Consider the following 25,058-nt stretch of genomic DNA (forward strand, 5'->3'; position numbering starts at 1 on the left):
CATTCAGTCCCCCGATCCTCCACACACTGAGATATGAACACATCACACGTGAACGTCGCCGCCTCCTCCTCCTTCACACACCTGAACTGTCTCGTGCTCCTACGTTTTTGTTTTGTTTTTATTTCTGCCCTCACTGAGCTGTGATCGCGGATGTCATGCGACTCACGCAGTGTTCTCCAAGACAGCAGAAGACTCGCTCGCCCATGTGACTACTGCCTCAAGGTTAACCTGTTACCATGGAGACAAGCCGGCCAATGAGAGTTCAGCAGACGCTTGCAATGTTGACTGCAAGCTTTTTGTTTTAAGGGGGTGACCTATTTTTTTTTTCCCTCTCTCTGCCCACCCCCCACTTTTCCCCCTGCACAGCTTCTCAGACCCCACTACTCCGGCACATGTGCACGCAGACACTCACATACATCAAAAAAACATGGGAAGGGTACTCACACACTCACACACTCACACACTTACACACTCGGCGGCGTCGTACTCCATTTGCAATGAGGTTGTAAGGATGTACACAAAGAAGCAGCCCTTAGATGTAAAATAGTGTGTGGAAATGTGTTAAAATGACACATTTTAATGATATTTTTCTGAATTTCACATCAAGAATGTAAGTATTTAGGTTGTGTTCAGGTTTTATTTCCTTTCATAGGATTCAAAAATATGTATATACAGGCAGCTTTGAGAGATCAGAAGAAAGGGTGTAAATAAAAAAAAATAAAATAAAAAAACAAGTCTTTGATTTATCTGTAGACTCGTAGACATACAGGAAGCTCTTCACCCGGCAAATTCTGTCTATTTTAATAACTATGAGATAAACCGCATTTTTTTTTAAAGTGCCACTTTATTACAAAAGTATAAACTTGACTGACATTTCATGAATAGTATTCTTGATATAAAACATTACAATCTTTTGCACTTAGCACTTAATTACACGCTTTTTGAGTACAAGACCCTGTAGTCTGAATAGCAAACACACAACATTAGCTGCCACATTTAACTTAGCTGGGGTTTTCCAGGAAAAAAAAAATATAATAATAATTTAAGAAAAAAACAAAACACTGTAGCTTCATGGCTTCAAAAACAACAAACGGAATACACTGAAATTTACATTGCAGCTGATTTGCAGTTTGTGTCACAAGATAGGTCATTCCAAAACACAGTTAAACATAATAGAAAAAGATAGATTTCTTGACACTGATGATATATTTATTATTCTTTCTCTTTTGTAATGTACATACACGTTGCATCAACATACAGTAATAATAATCACATTGTTTGCTGGGGATATTTGTCATTGACTTCTCCAGGACTGGGCTGTGATTCTTTGTGTTTATTATCCTCATGGTGATGCTTTTATGCTCAGTAAATGTTTTTCTTCACATTTTCTTCTTCTTTTATTTATTTTTTATTTTTTAAACACTGATAACAGAGAGAGGAGGAGAGAGTGTTCATTGATGGACTTATACACGTCAGTTCTATTGTAGTTCCTCAAGCTCTGCACGACGGTTAAAAACCACAAGCAGACTCGTGTGACCACAAGGAAGAGACTACGAGGATGGAGCGGTCCACAGATATGAGTGAGGACTGAGCAGAGGGGGGAGGGGGGAGGGGGTGTGTTGAATGGACTGTCTCCACAATTACAACCCGAGCAGTTCTCTTTAGTCTTGTTTCATCCGCACCATGTGTGTGTGTGTGAGTGTGAGTGTGTGTTGCAGACACAAGAGGAGACAAAATGAACACTCCTCTCTGCTCCACAGAGTCCCACCACGTCCCACCGAGCCCAGGACATCCGTCATCTCACTGGCTTTGTGCTCTTCAGAGAAATAAACACACTGAAAGAAAGAAAACAAAAAAAACAACAGCAAACAACAATAGAAAATAAAAAAAAAAACATAAACGTTCATACAGAGGTACTACATGACATGATTTTGATTTTTTTGTTTCTTTTTTTTGTTCTTTTTGTTCTTTTTTTTTTTAAGCATGCAATTTGTAGCAGGCAAAGTGCAGAAACAGGATCGACAAAGGAAAAACACATCATTTACAGACGGCAGTGGAGACAGTGTTCAGTCTGTGTCTTAGGAGACAAAAACATGAGGGAAGAATCTGGTTGTTGTTGTTTTTCTTTTTTACATGAAAATGGTCAAAATTAGTCAAAGCCTTTTGGAGGAATGCAAAAATGTGTGCAATTTTATTTATAATACTCTCATAATTGTTTCTCTTGGTCCCTGAGCTTTCAAGTATTTTTTTGATTAGTAATTTGTTCCGTTATATCATTTAAATTCGGCTCTGGATAACATCTTGACCAACGACAGAGAAAGCCCTGCTTATGATAAGTGCCACCAATAATGATTTTCACAATGCTGTGCCTTTTCCCCAAATAAGAGTCCTGCTCTCGGACCATATAATAATATAAATGACTATGTTTACCCGCTAGAATTGAGGAAGAATTTAGGCATTTTTACTTTATTGTGCTTTGCACATCATGTGTCGGTAAAACAGAAGTGCTACTGTTACCATTAGATTGCTCTGCAATGGTCTTGTGCTCATTTATTCTTCACTACCTTTGGATTCCTTATAAGGTTTATAGACTGGACTTTGTATTCAGCCCAGGTCATAACAGGTCAACATTACTGCCCCGAGGCCTCTGGAGCCTGTGAAAGGTGTGACGTTATGACTTGAATGTAAACAGTATGTGTAGGTGAGCATGACAAGGGCTCAGCCGTCACTCCTCGTGGTGGTGTTCACTCAGCTCCTTGTGTTGGAAGGACAGTGGGTGGGGGGTGGGGGGGATCACAGTGCAGCCGCCTCAGAGCCCTGTTACGTACATCTCCATGCCGTCATTGAAAGTGAAAATGGTGGTGGTGCTGGATGTGGTGGAGCCGTGCTTCAGGTCGCCGATGCTCTCGTACAGGTTCTCCCCCGGCAGCAGCAGGGCTTTGGCAGGCAGGTGCTGTAACTTGGGGGTCTGCTGCGTTGGTGGTGGCGGAGGAGGCTGCTGCTGCTGCAAGGGCTGCTGGGCCTTCTTCCTCCTTGGCCGCAGTGTGGCACACGTGTTGGGGGGCCTCTCCCGCTTCCAGCCGCCGCCACTCTCCACGTTCTCATAGGCCGGGTCACATTCCTCTGTCCCAATGGACTCGTAGCAGTGGTCGTCAAGGGGCCCCGCGACTGCTTTCCCCTCCTGAGGAGCCCACGTCTGCGGTTTGACCACTACGCTAAACCCCCCGTCCCGGTCACCACGCCCCAAGGTCCGGAAGCCAAGATTGGCTGGAGGAGACCCAGGTACAGCTCTTTTCTTCTTCCCTGGTTTACACACCTTTGAGTACATCTCAGCCACCTGAAGTCAAACAACACATTACTGAGATTACTGAGGTTCATTAAACAGGATTTAAAAACTCTTCAGACCTTATTTGAAACCTGATGTACCAGTCGTCCAGAGGATCTCATTCATGCTTTATAAAAGACTGCGATTTGTGTTTGAAGTCATCTAGCCTACGTTGTTACTCTCAACATTACATTCACATAATAAATTATCATTAAACCTCAGGTTGCACACAGAGACCAAGGATGTGCCATTGTCAGACATTTTAGTTTGAGTAAAGAAATAGAGTTGCGACGTGAAAAGATTTTCATTGTGCAGCTGACATAATATTTTTAAGTCAGCAAAGTATGCTTGAGGATTCTCAAACGGCCTTGAGGCTGGCTGCACAATTATTCATCGCACAATCCGATACTTTTAAGCACCACTAATACTGCACAGAGAAGCAAGATTCAGAAGATACTACTGGTGTGAAAAATGCTTTGTCGGAAAACTAATTGACAGTGAATTTAAGGGGTGACATCAGAAACATGGAGCTTCAGCAAAATGAAGTAAAAAAAAAAAACTAAAAAAAAACCAAACACAGGCAGATTGATGAACAGGCTGAGGAGTCCTTGCTCACCGCAGCAGCAGACGGTTGTATATTCTCCACCGTGTGAGCACCCAGTGGGCCCAGGGCTTTATTTTGCAGCATGAGCATGTCCTCATCCTCTGGAGGCTTCCAGATATATTGCTCTCCGTTGCCCATAAACATCACTTCCTGTCAACAGAACAACAAATAATAACTGAGGCGGCGCTGCTCACGTGTTCATGTGTGACAGCAGCAGAGGTGGAGAGAGTACTGGCATATTCTGCTCAAGTAAAAGTACCACTATTTGTGATAAAAGTAAAAGTACTGGTTTAAAAATGTACTCAAGTTAAAGTAAAAACAGCTTGTTTAAAATTCACTCAGAGTAAAAGTTTTTAACAAGGTTGGGTTTCTTTCTTGTGTTGAGCAAAAAGGACAAGGGAACATGAACTGTTTTTAATTAAAGGCAAATCTCTAAAATATGTATGTAAATATGTCAAATCAGTCAAAATGGGTCAAAGGTCACAAATGCTTTAACTCACTCAGAGACCTAAATTAGTGCCAATTCACCTGTCCTCATCATTTACCTGTCCTCTTCATTCACCTTTCCTCATTGTTCACCTGTCCTCATTGTTCACCTGTCCTCATTATTCATCTGTCCTCATCATTCACCTGTCCTCATCGTTCACCTGTCCTCATCATTCCCTAAATTTCCGGTGTGTGAATTTATAGTGTACTTCCAAAAAAAACCCCATACTTAATAAAAGTAAAATTACAAATTTTAAAAATGACTTGAAAGTACAAGTACACAAAAAACCAACTCAATTACAGTAACAGATAATGTAATCTATTACTTTCCACCTCTGGACAGCAGACAAAACAAATGACTTCACACAGAGCTGGTACAGTATATGTGCAGTGTATAGACTTCATAGAGTATTCAATAGATTTCTGCCTGCAGCATGTGGGACCATGTGTTTATTTTTCTGCATGACTCAGTTTCAACGTGTTGCATCATCCACAAGAAAGTCAGTGGCGAACAGCCGTGCGAGCAGACTGCGCACACATGTAAGCCTGTGAACTGGTCATGTAACTGAACCCGGGGTCACAGCGGCGACCACAACCTTGATGACCTCACACAGGGGGCGGCAAATAGTCTCCCACTGTCACCTGGAGGGCAGCACACAGAGCCTCACATTCACAGACTGTCGACACACCTGCTGCTGTGAGCATATGGAGGAGACGACGAGAGCAGAGATGGCCCCCGATCACCAGCAGCTCTTCAAACAATTTAACACCACTCGCCACCTGCACTTTGAAGAAATGTATGCAGAAGTGCTAACGTGTCACAGCACCATGCACGGTGTGCAACAAAAACTGACACAGCATCAACAAGGAAACAAAAATAAAGTAAAAAAAAAAGTACACAAGACCTAAGTGCTGTATACAAAATGCCCTTAAACCACACATGTTCTCCATGTGTGTCCAAAATCATGCAGAATTTGGGGATAAGATAAATTGGACACTCCAAATTGACTGTAGGTGTGAGAGTGGATGATAGTTTGTGTACCCCGCCTCTCGCACCAGCTGACCCCCGGCAACCCTTATGTGGAGGATGAAACAATAGAAGATGAATGAATGAATGTCCTTAAACCACAAAAATCAGAGCAGAGTGACCGATCACTGAACTCTACTGCTACAAAAGATACTGCACAAGAGCACAGACGTCACCTCAAGTCTTGTGCTTTCCATCATCTCATCTACCGCCCGTGTCAGACCTCCAGAGAACAACAAGCTGCTGTCTTCCTCTCCCCCTCCAGCCATCATTCCTCAATCACTGAAGATAAAAGTGACCACTGAGGTGTTGCTGTCAAGGCTTATTGCAAAGGAAATGTGAAGCTGTTACCTTTTTATGTGGCACCGAGGACAACAACACTCACAACGTGAGGAAGGGTTCCTCTTTCTTCCATTTATTTTCGGAATCAGTTCACGATAACTGCTAACACGTCCCGGTGATTAGGACACATACCATATGGATTATTGTACCTTTACATAAGCTATATGACCGTCCAAAGCCCTCATCAGGAAGGTGTGTGAGCTACTGTCAGCATGGACAGTTTACCCTGTTGAATTGACGGATTAGCTCCATCCGATCAGAAGATGAGAAGCAAGCAAACAACTTCCAAGAAAGTCCAAGAGGGCCAACAATAAAGGCTCACATGATTTGCATCTCTTCTTCCATACCTTCCTTTTTCAATTTGGACAACTGGACATTTGAATACATCGACCACTGTGGCAAGTGGTTTTAACATTTAATCAGTCAACAGGATATTCACTAACCGATATCTGCAACGTCATTCTTACTACGACATTATGACGAGTCACAATTGGAGTTTGTGATGTCTACAACTTCTCTCTGACTATCTGAGTCTGAATTCAAGATATCCACAAAGGACAATGTCGATACCTTCAATTGAGGATAATTACGGATATCTTGAACCTGAATTAAGACATAATGACGTTGTAGATATCTGAAAATAGAATTAGAGATATCTACAATGCAGATATCCGCAACTGAATTGTTACATTTATCGCAGATCAAGCAGTCTCTGGTATAAATGTTATTTGAGACCCTCATGAAGCAGTTTTGTAAGACAACAGTGTAAATACAATCACATAAGACGACTGTTATCTTCTTGGTCGTGGATGACCAGAACTCAGTGTGGACACTGAGGGGAAATGTAAATTGGTTAAAATCATATCGAGATACAAAAATGTAACATGGTTAATAGTGTAAGTGGAGTCTCACTGCGTCAGCTTCAAAAACATCATCTGTTAAAAAGTTACATTTTCCGTGTGTGCAAAAAAAAAAAAATCAACTCTACCAACCTTTGGGAATGATGGGACATTAAAGGCATCCATGTTTCTTCGCGGCAACTTTGTGCTATGAGGGTGTGGCGGAGGAGGGGCGGGGTGTGTCGGCGGGGCGTGCCGTGGAGGCGGCGCAGGTGGCTCCCCCATGTCGGTCCCGCTGTCCCTCTTTTGGGGCGCCTTGTCCACCTTCCTCAACTTCCGGACACAGGCGTACTCGGCCGTCTCCGGAGGATGAGGCGGAGTCATGACCTGGGCCTCGGGTTCAGGCAGCCCTCCTTCCACGTCTCCGTCTGGGTCCGGGGGCGCCGGCGTGTTCGCCGGGACAGCCGGAGGGGCGGGAGTGTCCGTCTGACCAGCCCTGCCTACCATGGCGTAGAGGGCATCGTCAGTACGTGTGGCTGAAGAGCTTCTGCCCACCTCAGAGTAAGTGTGCTCTCCGTCCTCTCCAGTCCCTGAAGGGATCTGGGGAAGCTGCCTGCCTTGAGAACGAAGGTCAGAGTTAGACCGGTGGCAGGGCAGCAGCAGAGGGTCCATGCTGGCTGGACGTTTCGTTTTAGACGCCTCTGCAAGCCACATACAGGCTGCTATTACTGTCCCATCAGCCAATGGCCATCATAAAGCAGAATTCACATACGTTTACTCCTCCAGGACTGGACAGTTTGTCGACCATTTGCAAAACAAAAATAAATCTCTCCCTGTAAAGAGAAAACTAGGAGCTGACAGTGAACTGGGAAGTGACACAGAGAGTTGAAGAGCTGCGTCCAAGTTGGCTTCAGTCCTCTGCAGTGGAAGCAGGACGAGTATGAAGCAGGACATATGCTTATATTTCTTCAAACCCGCTCAGGCTATTGTCACCGTGCCCACACAAATGCAGTTCCCAGTTGACTGCCATTGGTGAAGCTCCAGGATTTGTCTTGGCTCAGTGATTTCTGTCTTAAAGGGAGAGATTTGTGCTCAGAAATCATGATGACATGTGTACAGTCCAGCAGAAGGAGGCTGAGTAAATGTAAAGTGAATCCTGTTTTAGGGTCAAATTCTCCTCAGCAACGCCGTTGAACTTGATTAGAGAGAGGTTTTTGTGTGAATTTGAGATGTTTGCAGTGATTTCTACATTAATTTATCATTATTTGAGGTTAATTGTCCAATCTATGCTTCCAAGTGTGGCAAAAACACAAATCAAATTGATTTTCCATTTCCATTATTTGCCATTTAGTGGATAAATGGTTACTGCTCTTTGGTGGGAACCTGTCCTGACTTGCACGCTTACTAGTAATCAGAAAAATGACATTCACCTCATGTGGATACGGGAGACAACAAAAAATCAATCCTTGTGTCCAGTCCTTCTGAGAAGCCAAAAAAACATTGGCGTGCAGCTAAAACAAGATGCATGTTAAATTGCATACATGTGAAATTGCAGAAAAGGGGAACAAAACACAAGGTTTACACCTGGCAACAGTCAGACACTGCATGCAGAGAACAGGATTTGTATGCGAAACATGTACTCACTTTTGCCATTGCAGTTCATCTTGTTCATCTCTGTGTCAGATTTACTGATGGACCGCAGCTTCGACTGCCTGAGTATTCCCTGACAATACACACACACACACACACACACACACACACACACACACAATGCCATTTAAACACTAATTAAGACTGAAGAGGTGTCCTGAATGATTTTGGTCCCTGGTGAAGTGGGTTGTTTTGCTACTGCATCGTCTGCTGCAGCACAAACAAAAACCCCAGACCAGCGTGTTACCTGATACGTACCATGTCCATGAGACGATGTTTTCCACCTTCACCGGAGACATTATGTGTCTTTCCCTTCCTGTGGTAAACACAACCGATCTGTTATAACATTGACACTTACTACAGTGTGTCTGTGTGTGTCTGTGTGTGCATGTGTGTGCATGTGTGTGTGTGAGAGAGAGGGAACTGAATCATTGTCCATGTGCAGCTGAGTCATCTTATGACTGTGCACACAGCTGCTTATGTATGTGACAGAGAGTAACCTATTACTCAAGTACAATTTTGAGGTACTTGCACTTCACCTATAAGTATCTTACATGCTATACTAATGCATACTTCTACTTCACTACGTTTCAGAGGGAAATGTTTTACTTTTCACCCCACTGCATGTATTTGACGCTGCGTTTTATACATTTTAACTGCAACATGTTCTTAAGGATTAAACCAGATCGGCCACTGGCTCATGAGCCTTAAAACTGGGGTAGGCATGATCACTAGAAAAAGAGTTCATGTTGAGCCTCATCCACCTAATGCAGCAGTCTCCAATACGTCCACAGTCAGTTTCATGTGGCCCTCCACTTAATCTGAATGGTTTCTGTCTGTTTTTTTTAATTTACAGACTCCTTTTGCATCGCAAATAAATGTATATATCATGCGCTCCTTATTGTTCCATATCAAACCAGTCACTTTTGTTTCGAAATTCTATGAAATATCGCAAAGAAAACCATTTTTGCAATGTAATTATGAAATGTCGTGATATAATTTTAAGCTTAATTTACCTTTTTCCTCAAAAAGTCTTAAAGTATATGACATTTACTGCACTTACAGTACGTATCAAAAGTAACTTTCTGATATAAAATGTACTTAAGTTTTAGAAGTAAAAGTATTAAAAAAGTGAGGATTGGTACGGATGGTAGCTCAGTGGTAGGGCAAGTTGTCTTTTAACTGGAAGGTTGTGGGTTCAATTCCTGGCTCTGTTAGTCTATATGTGTCCTTGAGCAAGGCATTTAACCCCATGTTGCAGCATGTGAATGGTAAAACTAAAACTGTAGTGTAAAGCAGTTAATCAAGACGAGAAATGCTCTATATAAATACAGACCATTACCAACTCTTCTTCTTCTTCTTCTGATTTAATTTGGTAGTAACGAGTAACAAAGACAGTTAAAAGTAAGTACAGATACGTAAATTTTGTACTTAAGTGCAGTAACAAAGTATTTGTACAACACTGTCATTCTCTGTGTCAGCTTCACAGAAACATGTTCAGGCTGCTGTAGAAACATGGTGAGGTACAAGATGGTAGCTCCAGTAATGCAAGGCCTTTGCCAAAAGTACAAAGCAAAGGCTAAAAAAAATCCATAAAACAATGTTATTTTAAAGCAATTATACGTTTATACAAACATAATTATGCGTAAAATATTGAATGGACCGTTAAGACTCCACAGCGCTGTGTTTATGTGCACATGCTCATTGTCGGGGTCAGAAATGAGCATCCTGGGTCTACATATGTGTGTGTGTGTGTGTGCTCTCTCACCTCTGGCAGCCCACACAGAGCACCACAATAAGGATCGTAACAACGAAGGCTGAGGCAGCAGCGATAGCACCCAGCAGCAGGACCTTGCCGTAGGGAGGAGCCGTGAAGTTCAGCCCGTCCTGCATGGAGGCCATGTGGGAGCGCTGACGCTCACTTGCTCTCACACACACACACACTCACACCCTCACACTCATGCACGCAGGGAAGTGCCACGGTCTCACTGGGATCTGGAAGGAGGAGGAAGAAGAAGAGGGCACAGAGTGGTGCTTTAATGACAAAATGGTCTGACCTTTATTAAACATTAAGAACAAAAGCTGTGGACCCGTAAGGAAAATATGGCAGAAGGAAGGAGGAGTGAGAATTCCTGTTCAGAGCTGAAGCAGTGAAGCGAGGAGATGTTACGCCTCAGGCCTGAGCTTGTGTTTCACCTCCTTTGAAGGTTTACTCCGATATTTACATACAGATGTCACAAACATACAAAGATTTTCAAGCATCAATGTTTTACATTTATAGCAGAGGTGTCAAACTTGCGGCCCCCCCAAAATTGATTTTATATTCTCCACCCCTTAATATCAAATTATAATGAGAACTGGCCCACGACCTACTCCACCTGTAGCTGGATTATAGACAGAATATTATACTAAACACATGATTATTCACTGGTACCATGAAAAGTGATAATAAAACCTAAAGTTACATGAATCACACTTTTTAATGTATTTAACATAAAATGACCTATATATATGAGCATGTTTAGTGTTTGTATTACAGTTGTCCATATGTTATTTTTTAATTTTTGTTTTTTATTGTGAACTGTGTATCATTCCATCTCATAACAAACACGTTTACTTTGAAATTCTGTGAAATATCACCATGAATGTCGTTATTGGAATATTGTGATATGATTCAAAGCTATTTTTCCAGTTTTATTTTTCCTCATTTTTCCCCCTCATGACCAGACTGGACACTCATTGACCCGGGTTTAAGATATTTGACCACACCTGGTGACCAACATATATTAGACTTACTTGATTCCCAGTCTTGGACCTCTCTATGTGTTTGCATGTTCTCCCTGTATCTGCTTGGGTTTCTTCCCACCATCAAAACACATTTGGCTCTGATCAAACCTCCATCTGACCTTGAAATTTCATTGTACAATTTCAGTTGTATATTGACAACAAAATCCTTTCCTTTCTGTGCTTTCCTGTAGGTGGCCATTCTGCATCTATATATGGTTGGTACCTGACATGTGTAAAATCATTCTGACCTGAGGAAGATCCACACTGGACTGAAACTTGTCCTCAAAGGTTTTGTGGTATGGAGTAAGTGTGCAGGCTCTGCTTTGCGTTTTACCGGCCTTGTACCTTCAGAGGAAAGAGGTTTTTGTGTATCGTTGTTCTTTCTCCCACCAAAACATTGCTTTTTTAAACTTTTCTGCAAAACACGGGAAATGTTTTGTAGCATGAATTTGTACATTCTGTTCAGAAGAGCAAACGTGTTTCGAATATTACGTGTCATATCAACCTTTCTAAAAGTGTCACTTCTCATGTGAAGTGTGTTTTAACACTGACGTGGTTGCGATTTTATGAATTTTTATGATGTTGAAGACTCACTTTGTGTTTCAACCCTGGAACGTATATTTTGGTTAAATCTTGTCCTGTATCATTCACTATCGTAGGATCGTTTTGCTTCAGAGAGAATCTGTGGTTTTTCAGGGAAATTGCAGCATATGATCCAGACAACTGAGTCGGGCAGAAATACAAATTTCCTGTTTGTTTTTTTAACCGTTTCAACAACAACAAACCGACACAGTGAGTCAACAACATGCCAGCAGGCAGACTGACCTGAAACTCAGAGGAAGACAAGTGTGAAAGCAGAGTGAGCACACAAGAGCATCTTTCCTGTTTTCTTGTCGCCTTCTTTGCCGTCTGCCAGACAGTGTAATATGTTTAAAATAAACAATAGGGAAAAAAAATACAGACATAAAAAAACAAAAACACAAGCCTGTTCTAATCTCTATCAAATCGTGCCATCTGTCCACTGTGACAATGAGTGTTTATGTGTTTGTCCGTCTGAATGTCAGACTGCAGGAAACACACATCGTCAGAATTTGTGCTGAGATGCTTCACTGTCTCTGTGTGTTTGTGTAAATGTCTCTCACGGTCTACACTTATTCCATTTACAACAAAGATCTACTTACAAACACTTCCATGTGGCTGTTTCACTTGGGTTTTATGTATGAACGTCATCCTTTCTCGCGAATCTATGATTAGATGCCCGCAAAAGACGGAATTACATTTTCAGCGTCCAAATTACTTCAACAATTTGTCTGTCGTCTGGTGAGCAATATATATCTGAAGGCAGCGCGCCAGTCTGAAGGAGCTCTGTTTGTATTGTAGTGACCTGTAATGTTGCTGAGGCTAAATAAGGACTCAAACAACAAAAGCACGAGTTTCTGGGATGCTCTTCTTCACTTATCGCTCTGCTTCTTTACTTAAATAATCATCAAGCCTTGAGAGTTTGTGTGACAATGCTTTGATATCAAGTCTAAAATAGAATGCAATTATGTAGAGAGCATCACATTAACAAGCTTCATCTTCTGTTGCACTGAAGATCACACTACAAAATCCCTGAAACGTGTACAATCCCTTTTGTGTCATTTGAATTTCCTAAAAAAAGGCTTTTTTAATCTGGACTATGATTGTACTACAATCTCATTAATTTATTTATTATTGTGACCATGATATGACAACGGACTTTGCCTAACATTTAAGTCCTCATATTCAATCATCTCATTTTTCTTGAACCTAACCAAGTTGATTTAAAGGCTAAATGTCACTGAAACTGTTATCACTGTACTGTCACTCTCATCGTAAAAGAACTAGATTTTTCTTTTTCATTATGATTCATTTGAGTTTCATCCGGAGACCATGAATGTCTGTACACAACATCATGGCGGACAGTGAATCCTACAGCTGTCCAGGTATTTCTGTGGACTTACCCACTAAACTGACAGACTTTTACTGTGAAAGGTTAGCAGCTTCACAATAAAAGCCTTATTGTTTGTTCTCTGGTTGAAATACAGAGGGAACCAGTCCTTAGCGTCACCTATAAGAATCTGAACTCCCATTGTGAAGCTTTTAGAGCCGCGGTTTGACACAGCACCAAACAGAAGTTCACAGATGTCTCCCCCTGGTGGCTGTGCAATATTCTTGGTTCCTGGTTGGCTTCAAAGAAGAAACAGGTAGACTATGTCAATTTCTTTTATAGATAAGTGGTCTATGATTAAAATCTATGGAGCAGCAGGTGTTGGTGTTTATAAAAGCTACAAAGCTAGCAAAAGTTTATTGCCAGATGCATTTTTTTTTTATAATTTCTCAAGAAATAGTGTGGATCTTGATTAAAAAAAAGGTGTAATTAAAAATGTCAAAATTTACAATAGTGGACATCCAACATAATAACTGTCTCCTTCCTCCCACAGTACAAGAACATGCAGATTTGGGGATTAGGCAAATCGGACACTCTAAATTGACCGTAGGTATGAGAGTGTGTCAGTGTGTCGCTGTGATGGACTGGTGACCTGTACAGGGTGTGACCCCGCCTTCTTCCCTATTCTCCCCCCGACCCCCCCCCCTTCATGTGGAGGATAAAGTGGTAGAAGATGGATGGACTGTGATGATGGCAGGAAGGAATGAGGGAAGAAGAGAAGAAGGAGGTAGGGCTGCAATGACCATATTTGTCCAGCTTTTCCACTCTACAGCTCTAGATTTGGCTGAGTATCAGTCACGTCGTTTTTCATAACTATAGTACCTCTTCAATGTGGGCGGGGTCGTCAAAGCATGACTGCACGAAACTGCCATGATGTAATTTTACACTCAAAACACACACACAAAGCAGTTCCTTTCAGTGTAACTGAATCATTAGAATCAGTTCATTAAAAAGATGAGTTCAGTGCTTCCTGCATGACCAGTGAGGCTTGTGATTCGGCTCACGATAGCCGGCTTTCGGCAGTGCTGTCACTAAATACACCAGACTCTTCCGATAAATATTGATATTTTAGAAATAATAGAAAATGTTGGAGATTAAAGCGTGTTTTTATGATTTTTAAGTCTTTTTAACTGATCTACAGTTCGGCATTGTTCACTTTGATTCTTGCGTCGGGCGTCACACTCACGACTCTTCCAGTGACGACACTCTCTGACGTCAGTGGCCGCAGTCTGTCAATGTCGCATTTTAGTATCAGCTCGGCTCGCTTAGAACCTCGCCAGAGCAGGAACTAAAAAAAGCACCCTGTCCCTAATGATCGAGTAGAGTTGAGCCGCTCCGAGCCGTGATAGAACTGTAAAGTGGAGAAGCACCGTAACGGTGCAAATGAAGATTGTAACAAACCTCCGCTCACTCCTCCCTTTCCCAAAGGCGCCAGGGGACTACGGTGGCCTTTGCATACCAGAAAGGTAAGGCTTCTTCTTTTGTGTCGTACGTTTCTGCTTCTGCTGGTTTGTTAGAAACGTGGTGATCATCATGGCGGACCATCAGTTTCTCCCTCTCTTGGGATCGCCTGCTTTTTCAGTGATCCACATATTTGACTTGGTAGAGATCATTTACCCTTTCTGATGCAACCTTCCCATTTGTCCAGGCTTTGGACCGGCACTAGGAGTACACAGGATGCACACTGGGGTACATTATGACCTTGCTCAGAGGCCTGGCAGTCTCCAGCCAGAACCAGCAACCCTCCGGTTACAAGCCAGGTTTTCTCTCCACTAGGCCATAGACTGCTACCCTTGCCTAATGCTCATACAGTGGGTTCATTCCAAGGCTACAAAAACAATACAGTTTATCTTTTAAAGTGATGACACACTTATATCAAATTAACCCAAATGTTGCACACTGGGCCTTTAATGCCAGTGTTTTACCACACTCGTAGGATTTAAAGTGTCATATGCATCTATGATGCAACGATAATTTAGTGCACAGTTACACCAGCGTCGGTTTAATTATATCTGTCTTAATCTGACGACAGAGCTGAGGAGCTGGAGAGCTAATGAGAGAGAAGGGGAAAGGTGTAGGTGTGCAGGGAAAGAAAGGAAAGAGAGAGAGAGAGAGGAGGGGAGGAAGATGTGCGTGGGAGTCCAGAGGCAGGTGTTTGAAGACACTGAGAGCAGATGATGAGAGGAGGCTGTCACATTTCCCCCGTGTGTCCGTACCTCCCCACCCATTCTTCTCTCCTCTGTCCCTCTGCCTCCACCAGTGGTGTTCAGCCAGAGCGACGCCTCAGCACTGCAGTGTAATCACTGGCCCTACAGCTTCCTCGTCCGAGCCAACCCACTGGACGTAGAGCTCAAAGCCAGAAGAGCAAAAAGAAAAGGCCCTTCACCAACTGCTTTCTTGTTAAACAATGTGTCCCCCCAACCACCATCACCACCACCCCCACCGTGTCCCCCCGTCCCCACCCTGCCTGTGGCTCTCCTTACAAACTACCAGCACTCCCTTCCTCCAACACCAGATTTACCAGGTGTTGCCCTGATTGTGCATCACAGACCACGAGACTGTTGCTCACACTGCAGCATCGTTAATCATTACCCGCCACTTCTTGAGGTTTTAAAGACTACATGACAGTCCTTTCTTGATCTTTGTGAACAGTTAAAACAAAAAAGCAACAACACGTCACCACGTGAAGGCTGCAGTGTGTGATTGAAAGGCCAGTAAGTAGGCCACTGAGCCTAAAAATATAGCGCTCACTTTAAGTCCTCAAACCATTGTTTTCAGTGGTCGTAAAGCTGCCAGTTATTAATCAATTAACTGTTTCTCTGTTAAGCACCAAAAACCAGTAACAGAAATGATCTAAAGCAGCAGACATTATAACCAAATGTATTGTTTTCATAGACACAACAGATATTAGAGTTTCTGTCACATAAAATCAGTAAAGTGGAAGTGTTGACTTTTAAAAATAACCTGAATGATTAATCCACTATCAAAACATATTCATTCATTGATTAGATGACCCTGTTTTTTGCACTTTCTAAATTGTAAGAATTTTATTTTGGTCTTTTGATATGATGCTTTTTGATTTTAGATGATAGAAGACACTTGACTTGTCTCTGTTTTTGTTTCACAGACCAGAAAAGTAAAATAATATTGAGTTACTGTGCTAGATGACTGGATGAAAGCAGCCTGTTGACCTGAATCTAACGGTCAGTGACATATTTAGCCAATCACAATGACGTTCTGATCACATCATGTTGATATGCTACACTACACAAAACAATCAACACCTGAAACTGTGTAACTCCTTCAAAAGATAAAGAAAACGTGTGTAGTTTCATGTGTTTGTGCCTGACGAGGCCCAATCGTTGTTTTTTTTTAACTCTCATTCAAAAATGCCAGAACACAGCGAGAAATCAATATCACTGATAGGCTATCTTGTAACGTGCACTACATTTACATGTGTGTGCTCATTATTCATAAATACTGGAGCTGCTCTCAAACAAGCCCAGGCAGCCAACACAGTGTCCTCACTCTCTGCCAATCTACTCAGGTTTAGATAAACCACCTGGGAGCTCATGTGGAGCAAAAAAACCTCACTCTCACTGTGTGACACAAATAACAGCTGTGTGTGTGTGTGTGTACGTGTGTATGTGTGTGTGCGTGTACATATGTGTGTGTGTGTGTGTCAGGGAGGAGGGGGGAGGCTGCTATTGTGTGAGAATGTGAATTAGGTCAAATGTTTGCTTGCAACAACGATTAACCATGCCCCTGTGAGGGAGAAGCTGTGTGTGTGTGTGTGTGTATACTTGTATGTGTTACCTCTTTAGGGCCTTTTCTTGTACAAACTACTCGTCTTGTCAGGACCAGTGGTCCTCATGGAGACCAAAGCCTGGTCTTATTGAGGCACAACCTAATTTTTGAGGAACAGCTCAAGTGTGGCCAAATATTTTTGAACTGTGGTTAGGTGATGGTTAGGGTTGGACCTTAACTAGTTATGGTAAAGGTTAGGGATGACACTGTGGTTGGGGTGTAACGAATGAATGGGAGGGAATGCGTGTCTGCACAAATCTGCACAAATCTGTGTGTGACGCTGCATCACAAACAAACACAATCTGACATTATTCATCTAAAACAAATTATTAAATCACAATTCATTAATTTTTTTGTGATCACATGATTCACATCGCGGCCTATAACAGCTGTGATGGAGCCTCCATCATCATCATCATCATCAGCAGCAGCATCACATCTGTTTTGTTTGTTTTTAGACAATGCACATATTTATGAAGCCATCATGCATGAGGGACATGGGGGGGAGGTCGTGGGTCCTGTGTGTCTCATGATGACACCCACTCAGCGGGCATCAGCCATACACACACGCGCGCACACACACACACACACAGCCTCTGGGTTCTAAGAACAAACACCTCAGGCTGCAGTGACGATGATGATAATGATGATGGTGGTGATGATGATGGTGACAACAGGTTACACACACACAGCACGACTCAGGCTTACACAGAAAACCACGGTGCACAGGGTGTGATCAGGGATTTTCTTTTTTTGCAGGGGGGGCTGCGTGGGTAACCCGTGCAGGTATGGAGGGTAAAAGCGGCCACAGAGGAATGAAGGATGTCAGGCTCTGGTGCAGAGAGGGAGGCTGAAATGTATCACTGTTCAGTCTCTGTCTGATGATATTTTTTTCTCCTCCTCGTTTTCTTCTCCTTTTCATCATCAAAGCGTTTCCGATTCATTTGCAGATCAAAGCAGGGGCTGGTAAAGGATGTTGTGTCCCTGCAGGTCACCTGGTAACTTACACGACAAAAGCCAGTCCCCCACCAACCCACCCATCCCCACCTCACCTCACCCAACCAACCAACCAACGACGTTTATGAGCGAGGGAAGGAAGGAATGAGGGAGGCAGAGAAGAAGGAGGGAGGGAGGGCTGCAAATGTTAACGGAAGGTCTAACGTTAATTGTCGTTATGCCTCGCAGTCGGCAAAACGTATTACGCAGAGAGAGAATAGATTCTTCCTGCGTCCTTCTCATGAAATCACAGTGAAGTTCTGTGATGGTGAATCTTTTTGGGGCTGAAATCCATAGGGGGCAATGCAGTAACAGTGAGGTGGACAAACACGTGTCTCTGTGTCTGTGTGTTAAAGACATGACCAGTGGACATGAAGAACACAAAGCCTTCAGCCTATGCATGAAGAAAGGATATTAAGCTGGATCTACAGACACATACATGAATGACCCCCCCTCCATCCTCCTCATCCTCCTCCTTCTCCTCCTCCAGCCTGTCACACAGCTTTGCGCTATAGCATCCTATGTACTCACTCAGCTCAGAGATTTGGGGAGGCGCAGCATCATCACCATCATCATCATCAGCTTCCTTCAGCTTCTGTTCCCACTCGGACCAGGACTCGCTCCCCGCGCGCATAATCAACAACCGGCGACAACTTGATGGCTTTTTTCTCGGGCTTCACCAAACAGGAATGCAGCATATTGCATGTGGCATCCTCTGACCCGCTTTAACTGCGCGACCCCCGCTCCCCCCTGCAGTCAGTCAGTCAGTCAGTCTGAGCTGAGCTGTGATCAGAGTCCAAAAAAACCCGCCTGTGTTCAGCTGAAGCTCCAGTGTTAACATCCAAGTGCCAGGTTTCTCCTCCACAGTCAGTCAAGCCCCCTCCATCTCCACGCGCGTCCCCTCGGCTCAGCTACTGTGCTTCCATGTGACACGGGCAGAGCTGGAGACCCCCCCAATTATGAGTTTGTCTTTTGATTCTAGCGTCATCCCTCGGAAGGAAGAGGAAGTGCGGGTCTGTCGCCCTAATAATGAATGAATGGATGGATGGGGCTGATGCTGTTGTTAAGAGGATTCATCACTTCCGTGCTGAAGAGGTGCGTGTGCGCTCTGGTTCATTTCAGAGGCGATGAAAAGACACAGTCACAGTATATAAAGGACTGAATAAGAAACACACAGAGACATGTCAATTATACATAGTTACACTATTTTATTCTATTATTTATGGTGCAGTAATAACAAAATCATTTGATTTGTTTTTTCCACGTGGCAGCATTCGCCACATTTCACCCAGACTGCCCCCCATTACATGTTTCATATTATTATTATTATTGCCATTTATAATTTATATACACTAGAGAGCACAGCTGCACTGCATCGTCACACACACACACACACACACACACATATGTGTACAGCCTCTGTCTGTAGACCTTTTTATGATGTCAGTATGTTAGGTAAGCCACTACTCTACTACTACTACTACTACTACTACACTGCTACTACTGGTTAAAGAATTACACAGTGTTGTGTAGTTTTGTGCTGTGTCTCAGTCAAATCTGATAACACTCATACATCTGTGAAAGCCTGTTCCTCCACAACTACCACCACCTACTGGTGTCTGTGGAGCACAGTGTGAGGGCTTCTACCTATCAGGGTGCAGACGACGGTGTTGCTGTATGAGGGTCAATCCATGCCAGGGGATGATACTGTGTGTTTGTGTGTGTGTGTGTGAGACAAACTTTTGGTCTTTAAATGGGTTGTAAGTGTCCTCTTATGATACATAGCAACACACAGTGTGTTTATCTCTAGAAAAAAGACAGATGTAATGTGGAGCTCTACAGAATCAGGAGTTTGGGTCAGATGTGCCCCAAGATTTTATTTAAGGCAAAACCTGATTATTCTTTGTCGCATCCGTGTTGAGACATCCCATTATAAATGCTGTGGCCATGTCCAACATTATAACGCATGTCTGTGGGGGACTTTAAAATGACTTTTGAGGGATCGAGAGGAAACCTCTTTTGGTGGATGTGACTTTTACTTTTTTTTTTCAGATCATTTAAGAAACTGTACCTGTATCATAATTGGTATTGTCCTTGATCCTGTATTTTTATTTATGCTGTGTTTAATAAATTTGTCGTGTATGATAGTTGTTGTAAGTCTGTTGTTGTACCTTTAACAGTCAGTGTGTTTACATGTGTGTTAAAAGACCAATTTTAGTGGGACTAAGACAATAATTCAGTTTCCCTAATGTCACATAAGCACGTTAGTCGGACTAAAATCAAGCTAGTCTTAGTTGGACTAACATACCTGGATAATGCGATTCATAGTCCGATTATTCCTGCATGCATACACTTAGTCGGACTGGAGTCTGACTTGCACATGCAGGTGAACGTATGAACTACAGTTCTTTTGCCGGAAATTATACAGCGGCTGCGTCTTTCTTCAGACAATACAGCAACCACAAGAGCCATGCTCCATCTAATTTATATCACGATTAACATGTACAGCAGGTATGAAACATACAGAACCACAGCACGATCCATCTCACTGTCCATCTTGCCGTTTGTTTTTCTGTGACATAAAGGTCAATGGGAAACTGATTCAATATGCACAAGGAGGCGGAGTCAGACATGCACACCCCAATAAATGGATTTCCTGTCTTAGTTGGACTAAGGCCTTAGCTTGATTAAACTGTTCATTTAAACCTATTGAATGATTTAGAATGATTTAATTATGGTGAGAAACAAACGATAGTTGTGTTGCGTGGAGAGGGGATAAAAAGATTTCTAGTGTGTTTATTTTATTTTACGTAAAATGAACATCCATATCTGCCTCTGGTCAACACAATAATGTCCTAACGTGTCCTATCAGCATTCTCAGGTTGACTTTGTCCTTCAAGGTTCCCCTCTTCTGCTTTGTGGCACTAATCGCCCGTCATACACATCTACCCTCCCCCGTCCCCGTATAGTTTCCACGCAGGGACAGCCTACGTGTTTATCTCGTGAGGTGAAGTGCGCTGCTCATTTCCACTACACGTCTGGCAATGGACCCAAACCTCTGCAGGTTCGGTCCTTAATTGTGTTTGAGCAACATTTGAAATCCAGTCGTTCACACCTTCATCACCATCATCATCATCACCATCGTAAGAAGATGGGCTGCTGCTCGGCGCGGTGCGTGCTGGTCCTCCTGTGTTGCCTGCAGTTGGTAAGATGTTTTTCTCACACACACACACACACACACACGAGGCCTGTCACTGTCCTTCCTCTCTGCACTGCTGAAAATCACCTGTTCATCATCTTAAAGCTGCACGTGCACCTGGACAAAAAAGACCTGGATGTTTCCTTTTTCCTGATGAGAAACTTCCTTTTTTGTTGTTTGTGTTACTTGATTTTATAAACTAACCATTTTTAAAGAAGGAAAACATTTGTCATAATGAAAATGGTTTTTGAATATAAACTGGTGCAGGTTTTTATCTGTCAATTGTTGTATTAAACTGCGTATAAAACAGATAATATGTCAAAACTATTAGGAGTATTTTGCACAACTTTCTGTCTTTCAGTATAAGCCATGTTGTTCAGTAATGAAAGTAACTGTCACTTGAAGCCTTACTAACATAAATAAGTATCTTTTGTATTGCTCAGTTGGAGGTGCTGATGAAAAGCATTGACTCCCCACCAGTGCAGCCTCCACAATGAAAGGCTGCACCCACTTTGTAATGTGCCTCTGTCTTTTTCCCACCCTGCCCCCACTTCACTCACTCACTCACTCACTCACTCACGATGACTGAAGCTCAGAGGGCACAACAGTATAAAACCATAGCTGCAGTTGCCTTGACATTTTATTGTGTAAATGTACAAATGACAGCTCATCTCCTGTGGACACAAAGTGGTCTTTCGTAACTCCCCATTTTTGTCGGAGGGGTCTTTCAACTGTGTTTCTGCTTTGATGACCTGTCCAGATAACTGCACTGGAGAGGCAGGCGTTTGACTTCCTGGGCTACCAGTGGGCTCCCATCATGATCAACTTTGTTCACATCATCATGGTCATCCTGGGCCTGTTTGGTGTCATCCAGTACAGATCACGCTACGTGATCATGGTAAGGAAACTGTCTGGGGACAGTATGAGTACTTTAGTGGATCAAACAGACCAGTATAATAATACAGAAATACTCTATAAAGGTTATATGTTCTGCAGTAAAATGTCCCCTGTGATTGATTTGTTATTATTTTTGACTTTATTAGATTGTTAATACTGACCCAGCCACATCCAGTGTACTACTACTACTAGTGCCAAGTCCAGATAAAGGGGAGGGTTTCATCAGAAAAGGGCATCCAGAATTAGAAGCTTTGCCAATCAAATATGCAGATCACTGAAAACAATCAGTACGTTTACATGCACAGTTTAATCAAGCTAAGGCTGTAGTCCGACTAGTGCGATTTATTCACTGCGTACGTATGACTGGCTGTATCTTTCTATAAGCTAGTGTGTATTGAATCAGAATAAACAAAAGCAAACAAAATTTTGGTGCATGTGCAGAACGAGATGTCCGACTACAATCCAACTAAGCGTATACATGCAGGAGTATGAATCACATTATCCAGGTACTTTTGTCTGACTAAGACTAGCTCGATTTTAGTCGGACTAACGTGTTTAAATGACATTAAGAAAACCAAATAATTGTCTTAGTCCAACTAAAATCTGACTTTTAACATGCATGTAAATGATCCACTGTGGCAGTGGGAGAGATTGTTAATACTGATGTGTATATACTCTATCAGAATAAGAATCAGAATCAGAAATGCTTTATTTGATCCCCGTGCGGGAAATAGTTTTTAATACAGCTCGTCCAACCAAGAACAACAAAAAACAGATAAAGATTTACAGTTGTAGCTGCGTGTGGTTTGGATGAGTTAGTTTTAACTATTAAATACACAAAGTAATTTGACAGTTTAATGCTGTGGTATCCAGCATTGGGTCATTAGATGATAAATGTGTGAGGGAAAATGTTTTTAATGTTATACTAGAAAATAGGTATTTAGTTGTTCTTTTGGTTTTTATTCTTTATACGTCAAAATTGAAATCTCTTACTCCTCCTAAAAATCATCCACATTAATGGTTTGTTTTTAAATGGAGACACAAGCAGAAAAGGTTGGAAATGATGGATTCCTCCTTAAACAATCATGTGGATTCTGTAAGCTTATTGTATTTTTTGTCATGAAGTAGCAGTATGTGGATTTATTTCATGGTAATTTTACAATTTATGGAGGCCTGAAGTAGTGTCCAGTACTTCATCATGAACTATTAACAATTAGATTAATTAATTTATCTTGCTGAGAGGGGAGCCACGAGCCACATATTCATTCTTTGCTGCAATGTGGTGTTTTTGTTTGCTCAGTACCTGCTGTGGACGTTGATGTGGGTCGGCTGGAATGTCTTTGTGAGCTGCCTCTACTTGGATTTGGGAGGGCTTTCAAAGGTACGTCTAATGGTCATGTAACTGTCAGATAATTAAAGACCCACACAGCTACAGTGTCTAAATACAGAGTTCAGCCCTTCTATTAGTTTCACACTCGTAAATAAGAAGCGTGTACAGTGACAGGACTTTAAAGTTTAGTTTGCTCCGGGTAATGTGATATATAAAAAAGAAACCATTTGTATATATATATATATTGTCCCCCTGGCGTTCACTGAGTTTTTCTCTTGGCAGCCAGAGGCCAGTGTTGTGCCATAATAAGCCTCTTTTTCTCTTACATGAGAAATTATAGGGCATGGTTGGAATAGTTCTCGTGGTTAGCACTCTTGCAAGACATACATACTATGACTTTTTTGTCACATTTTGAACAACATACTAAACTATGACATTTTTTCACGATTTTGGACAGCATACTAAACTATGACATTTTTGTCACATTTTGGACGACATACTAAACTATGACATTTTTGTCACATTTTGGACGACATACTAAACGATGACATTTTTGCCAAATTTTGGACGACATATTAAAATATGACATTTTTGTCAAATTTTGGACAACATACTATGACATTTTACTGTAAGAGTGGCATGGTGGCATAGTGGTTAGTAGGTCTTGACTAACTATGTTCAAAAATGTTATAGTTTAGTATGTCATCCAAAATTTCACAAAAATGTCATAGTTTGTATGTTGTCCAAAGTTTGACAGAAACGTCATAGTTTGACAGTTTTGAGAAACCCCCCCACATCCTATATCAAAACGTGCGGTTTGATTGAGAATGGCGGGCTATCACTTTTCTAAGCAAATAATTTGCACATAAACATGAATGGAAGACGACAGACGAAATTATCACAACCCAGCCCAGATTGGATCCTCACAGCTTAAGAGTCAGTCTATTTCAAAGGGGGATTCCTCCAAAATACCACTTTGTCTAAATTCTTCAAGTTTTAAAGGTTCAATCCACCCAAATGTTACTCCTTTACCAGCACAAGTCCTGCATCCGACAACTTATATATATACACATACATGTTAATAAGAGATTGTTTTATTCTTCTCACATGGGGGAAATTTGCAGTGTTACAGCAGCCAAAAATCACAACAAAGTAGAAACTGAAGAAAAATAGGAATATTAAACACGAGTACTAAATATATGCAAAGAATTTTTTTGTAATGTACTGTATGTTGTTTTGTTTTAACTTTATTTATGTTTTATTTGACCGTAAAAATTAAATATAATTCATTAAAGGGGACAAGATCTTAATCCATCAGCCAGTTACAGTGCAGTAGCACAGATGTCCATCTATGCTGAAAAATGTCCACCAACTACACTCTTTGTTTGACGTAATTATTTTTGATATATAATTGTTTTGATGTACAATTTTACCATTTTTCTTTTCAGTACGTTGTGTGTGATTTCAATTTCATTTCGTTATCCAAAACTTGTATATGATTAATGACAATAAAGTTGAATCTCATCTCATCTCAATAGGACTTGACCACTGTGGGCATCCGTTAATATACAATTAACAGACAGACATTCATTGCATTTATATTTGTATGCTGCGTCCCTCTGAAAACTGGCTTTGTCAAGCAATACTATCAGAGTGGGATAAGAGTTTTTTCTCTTCTCGTTGTTGCTGTTGCCTCCATCTGTCTGGGACATAAAACAAATCACTTCCTGTGTGCAGGGTGCAAATGTGGCCCGGGAGACACAATACCTAAACACAGCTGTGCTGAGGCTTAATCAGTAT

The 25,058-nt window shown here is 42.0% G+C and overlaps 2 protein-coding genes across 4 annotated transcripts; one reads left to right on the forward strand and one right to left on the reverse strand.

Moving 5' to 3' along the window:
* Positions 1–824: 824 nt before the first annotated feature.
* si:dkey-70p6.1 (uncharacterized protein LOC570575 homolog) lies at positions 825–18,927 on the reverse strand. 3 transcript variants are annotated; one of them, XM_044037728.1, is made up of 7 exons: positions 18,364–18,927; positions 10,042–10,268; positions 8,532–8,589; positions 8,313–8,346; positions 6,777–7,324; positions 3,942–4,079; positions 825–3,337 (listed from the first exon to the last, which is right to left on the reverse strand). In XM_044037728.1, the coding sequence occupies exons 2-7, from the start codon at positions 10,173–10,175 to the stop codon at positions 2,810–2,812; spliced, it is 1,440 nt and encodes a 479-aa protein (XP_043893663.1). In that variant the 5' UTR covers positions 10,176–10,268; positions 18,364–18,927; the 3' UTR covers positions 825–2,809. The 3 variants fall into 3 exon arrangements, with proteins under 3 accessions (XP_043893663.1, XP_043893661.1, XP_043893662.1); XM_044037726.1 differs by having other exon boundaries at positions 6,777–7,240; positions 8,268–8,346; positions 18,364–18,924; XM_044037727.1 differs by having other exon boundaries at positions 6,777–7,123; positions 8,268–8,346; positions 18,364–18,922.
* A 1,864-nt stretch (positions 18,928–20,791) lies between these two features.
* LOC122777433 (sodium/potassium-transporting ATPase subunit beta-1-interacting protein 3-like) lies at positions 20,792–23,633 on the forward strand. The gene is made up of 3 exons (XM_044038674.1): positions 20,792–21,037; positions 21,792–21,929; positions 23,229–23,633. Exons 1-3 carry the CDS (start codon positions 20,984–20,986, stop codon positions 23,328–23,330), a joined length of 294 nt encoding a protein of 97 aa, XP_043894609.1. The 5' UTR covers positions 20,792–20,983; the 3' UTR covers positions 23,331–23,633.
* The last annotated feature ends 1,425 nt before the right edge of the window (positions 23,634–25,058 follow it).

The sequence above is a fragment of the Solea senegalensis genome, linkage group LG11 (assembly GCF_019176455.1).
Source record: "Solea senegalensis isolate Sse05_10M linkage group LG11, IFAPA_SoseM_1, whole genome shotgun sequence".
NCBI lineage: Eukaryota > Metazoa > Chordata > Actinopteri > Pleuronectiformes > Soleidae > Solea > Solea senegalensis.

Coding starts and splice junctions, on each gene's coding strand:
- si:dkey-70p6.1 (XM_044037728.1), bottom strand. CDS start 10,175: ATGGCCTCCATGCAGGACGGGCTGAACTTCACGGCTCCTCCCTACGGC. Junction 8,590..10,041: donor CTCTGTGTGGGCTGCCAGAG/GTGAGAGAGCAC, acceptor TGTTTACCACAG/GAAGGGAAAGACACATAATG. Junction 7,325..8,312: donor GTCGAAGCTGCGGTCCATCA/GTAAATCTGACA, acceptor TGTGGCTTGCAG/AGGCGTCTAAAACGAAACGT.
- LOC122777433 (XM_044038674.1), top strand. CDS start 20,984: ATGGGCTGCTGCTCGGCGCGGTGCGTGCTGGTCCTCCTGTGTTGCCTG. Junction 21,038..21,791: donor TCCTGTGTTGCCTGCAGTTG/GTAAGATGTTTT, acceptor TGACCTGTCCAG/ATAACTGCACTGGAGAGGCA. Junction 21,930..23,228: donor GATCACGCTACGTGATCATG/GTAAGGAAACTG, acceptor TTGTTTGCTCAG/TACCTGCTGTGGACGTTGAT.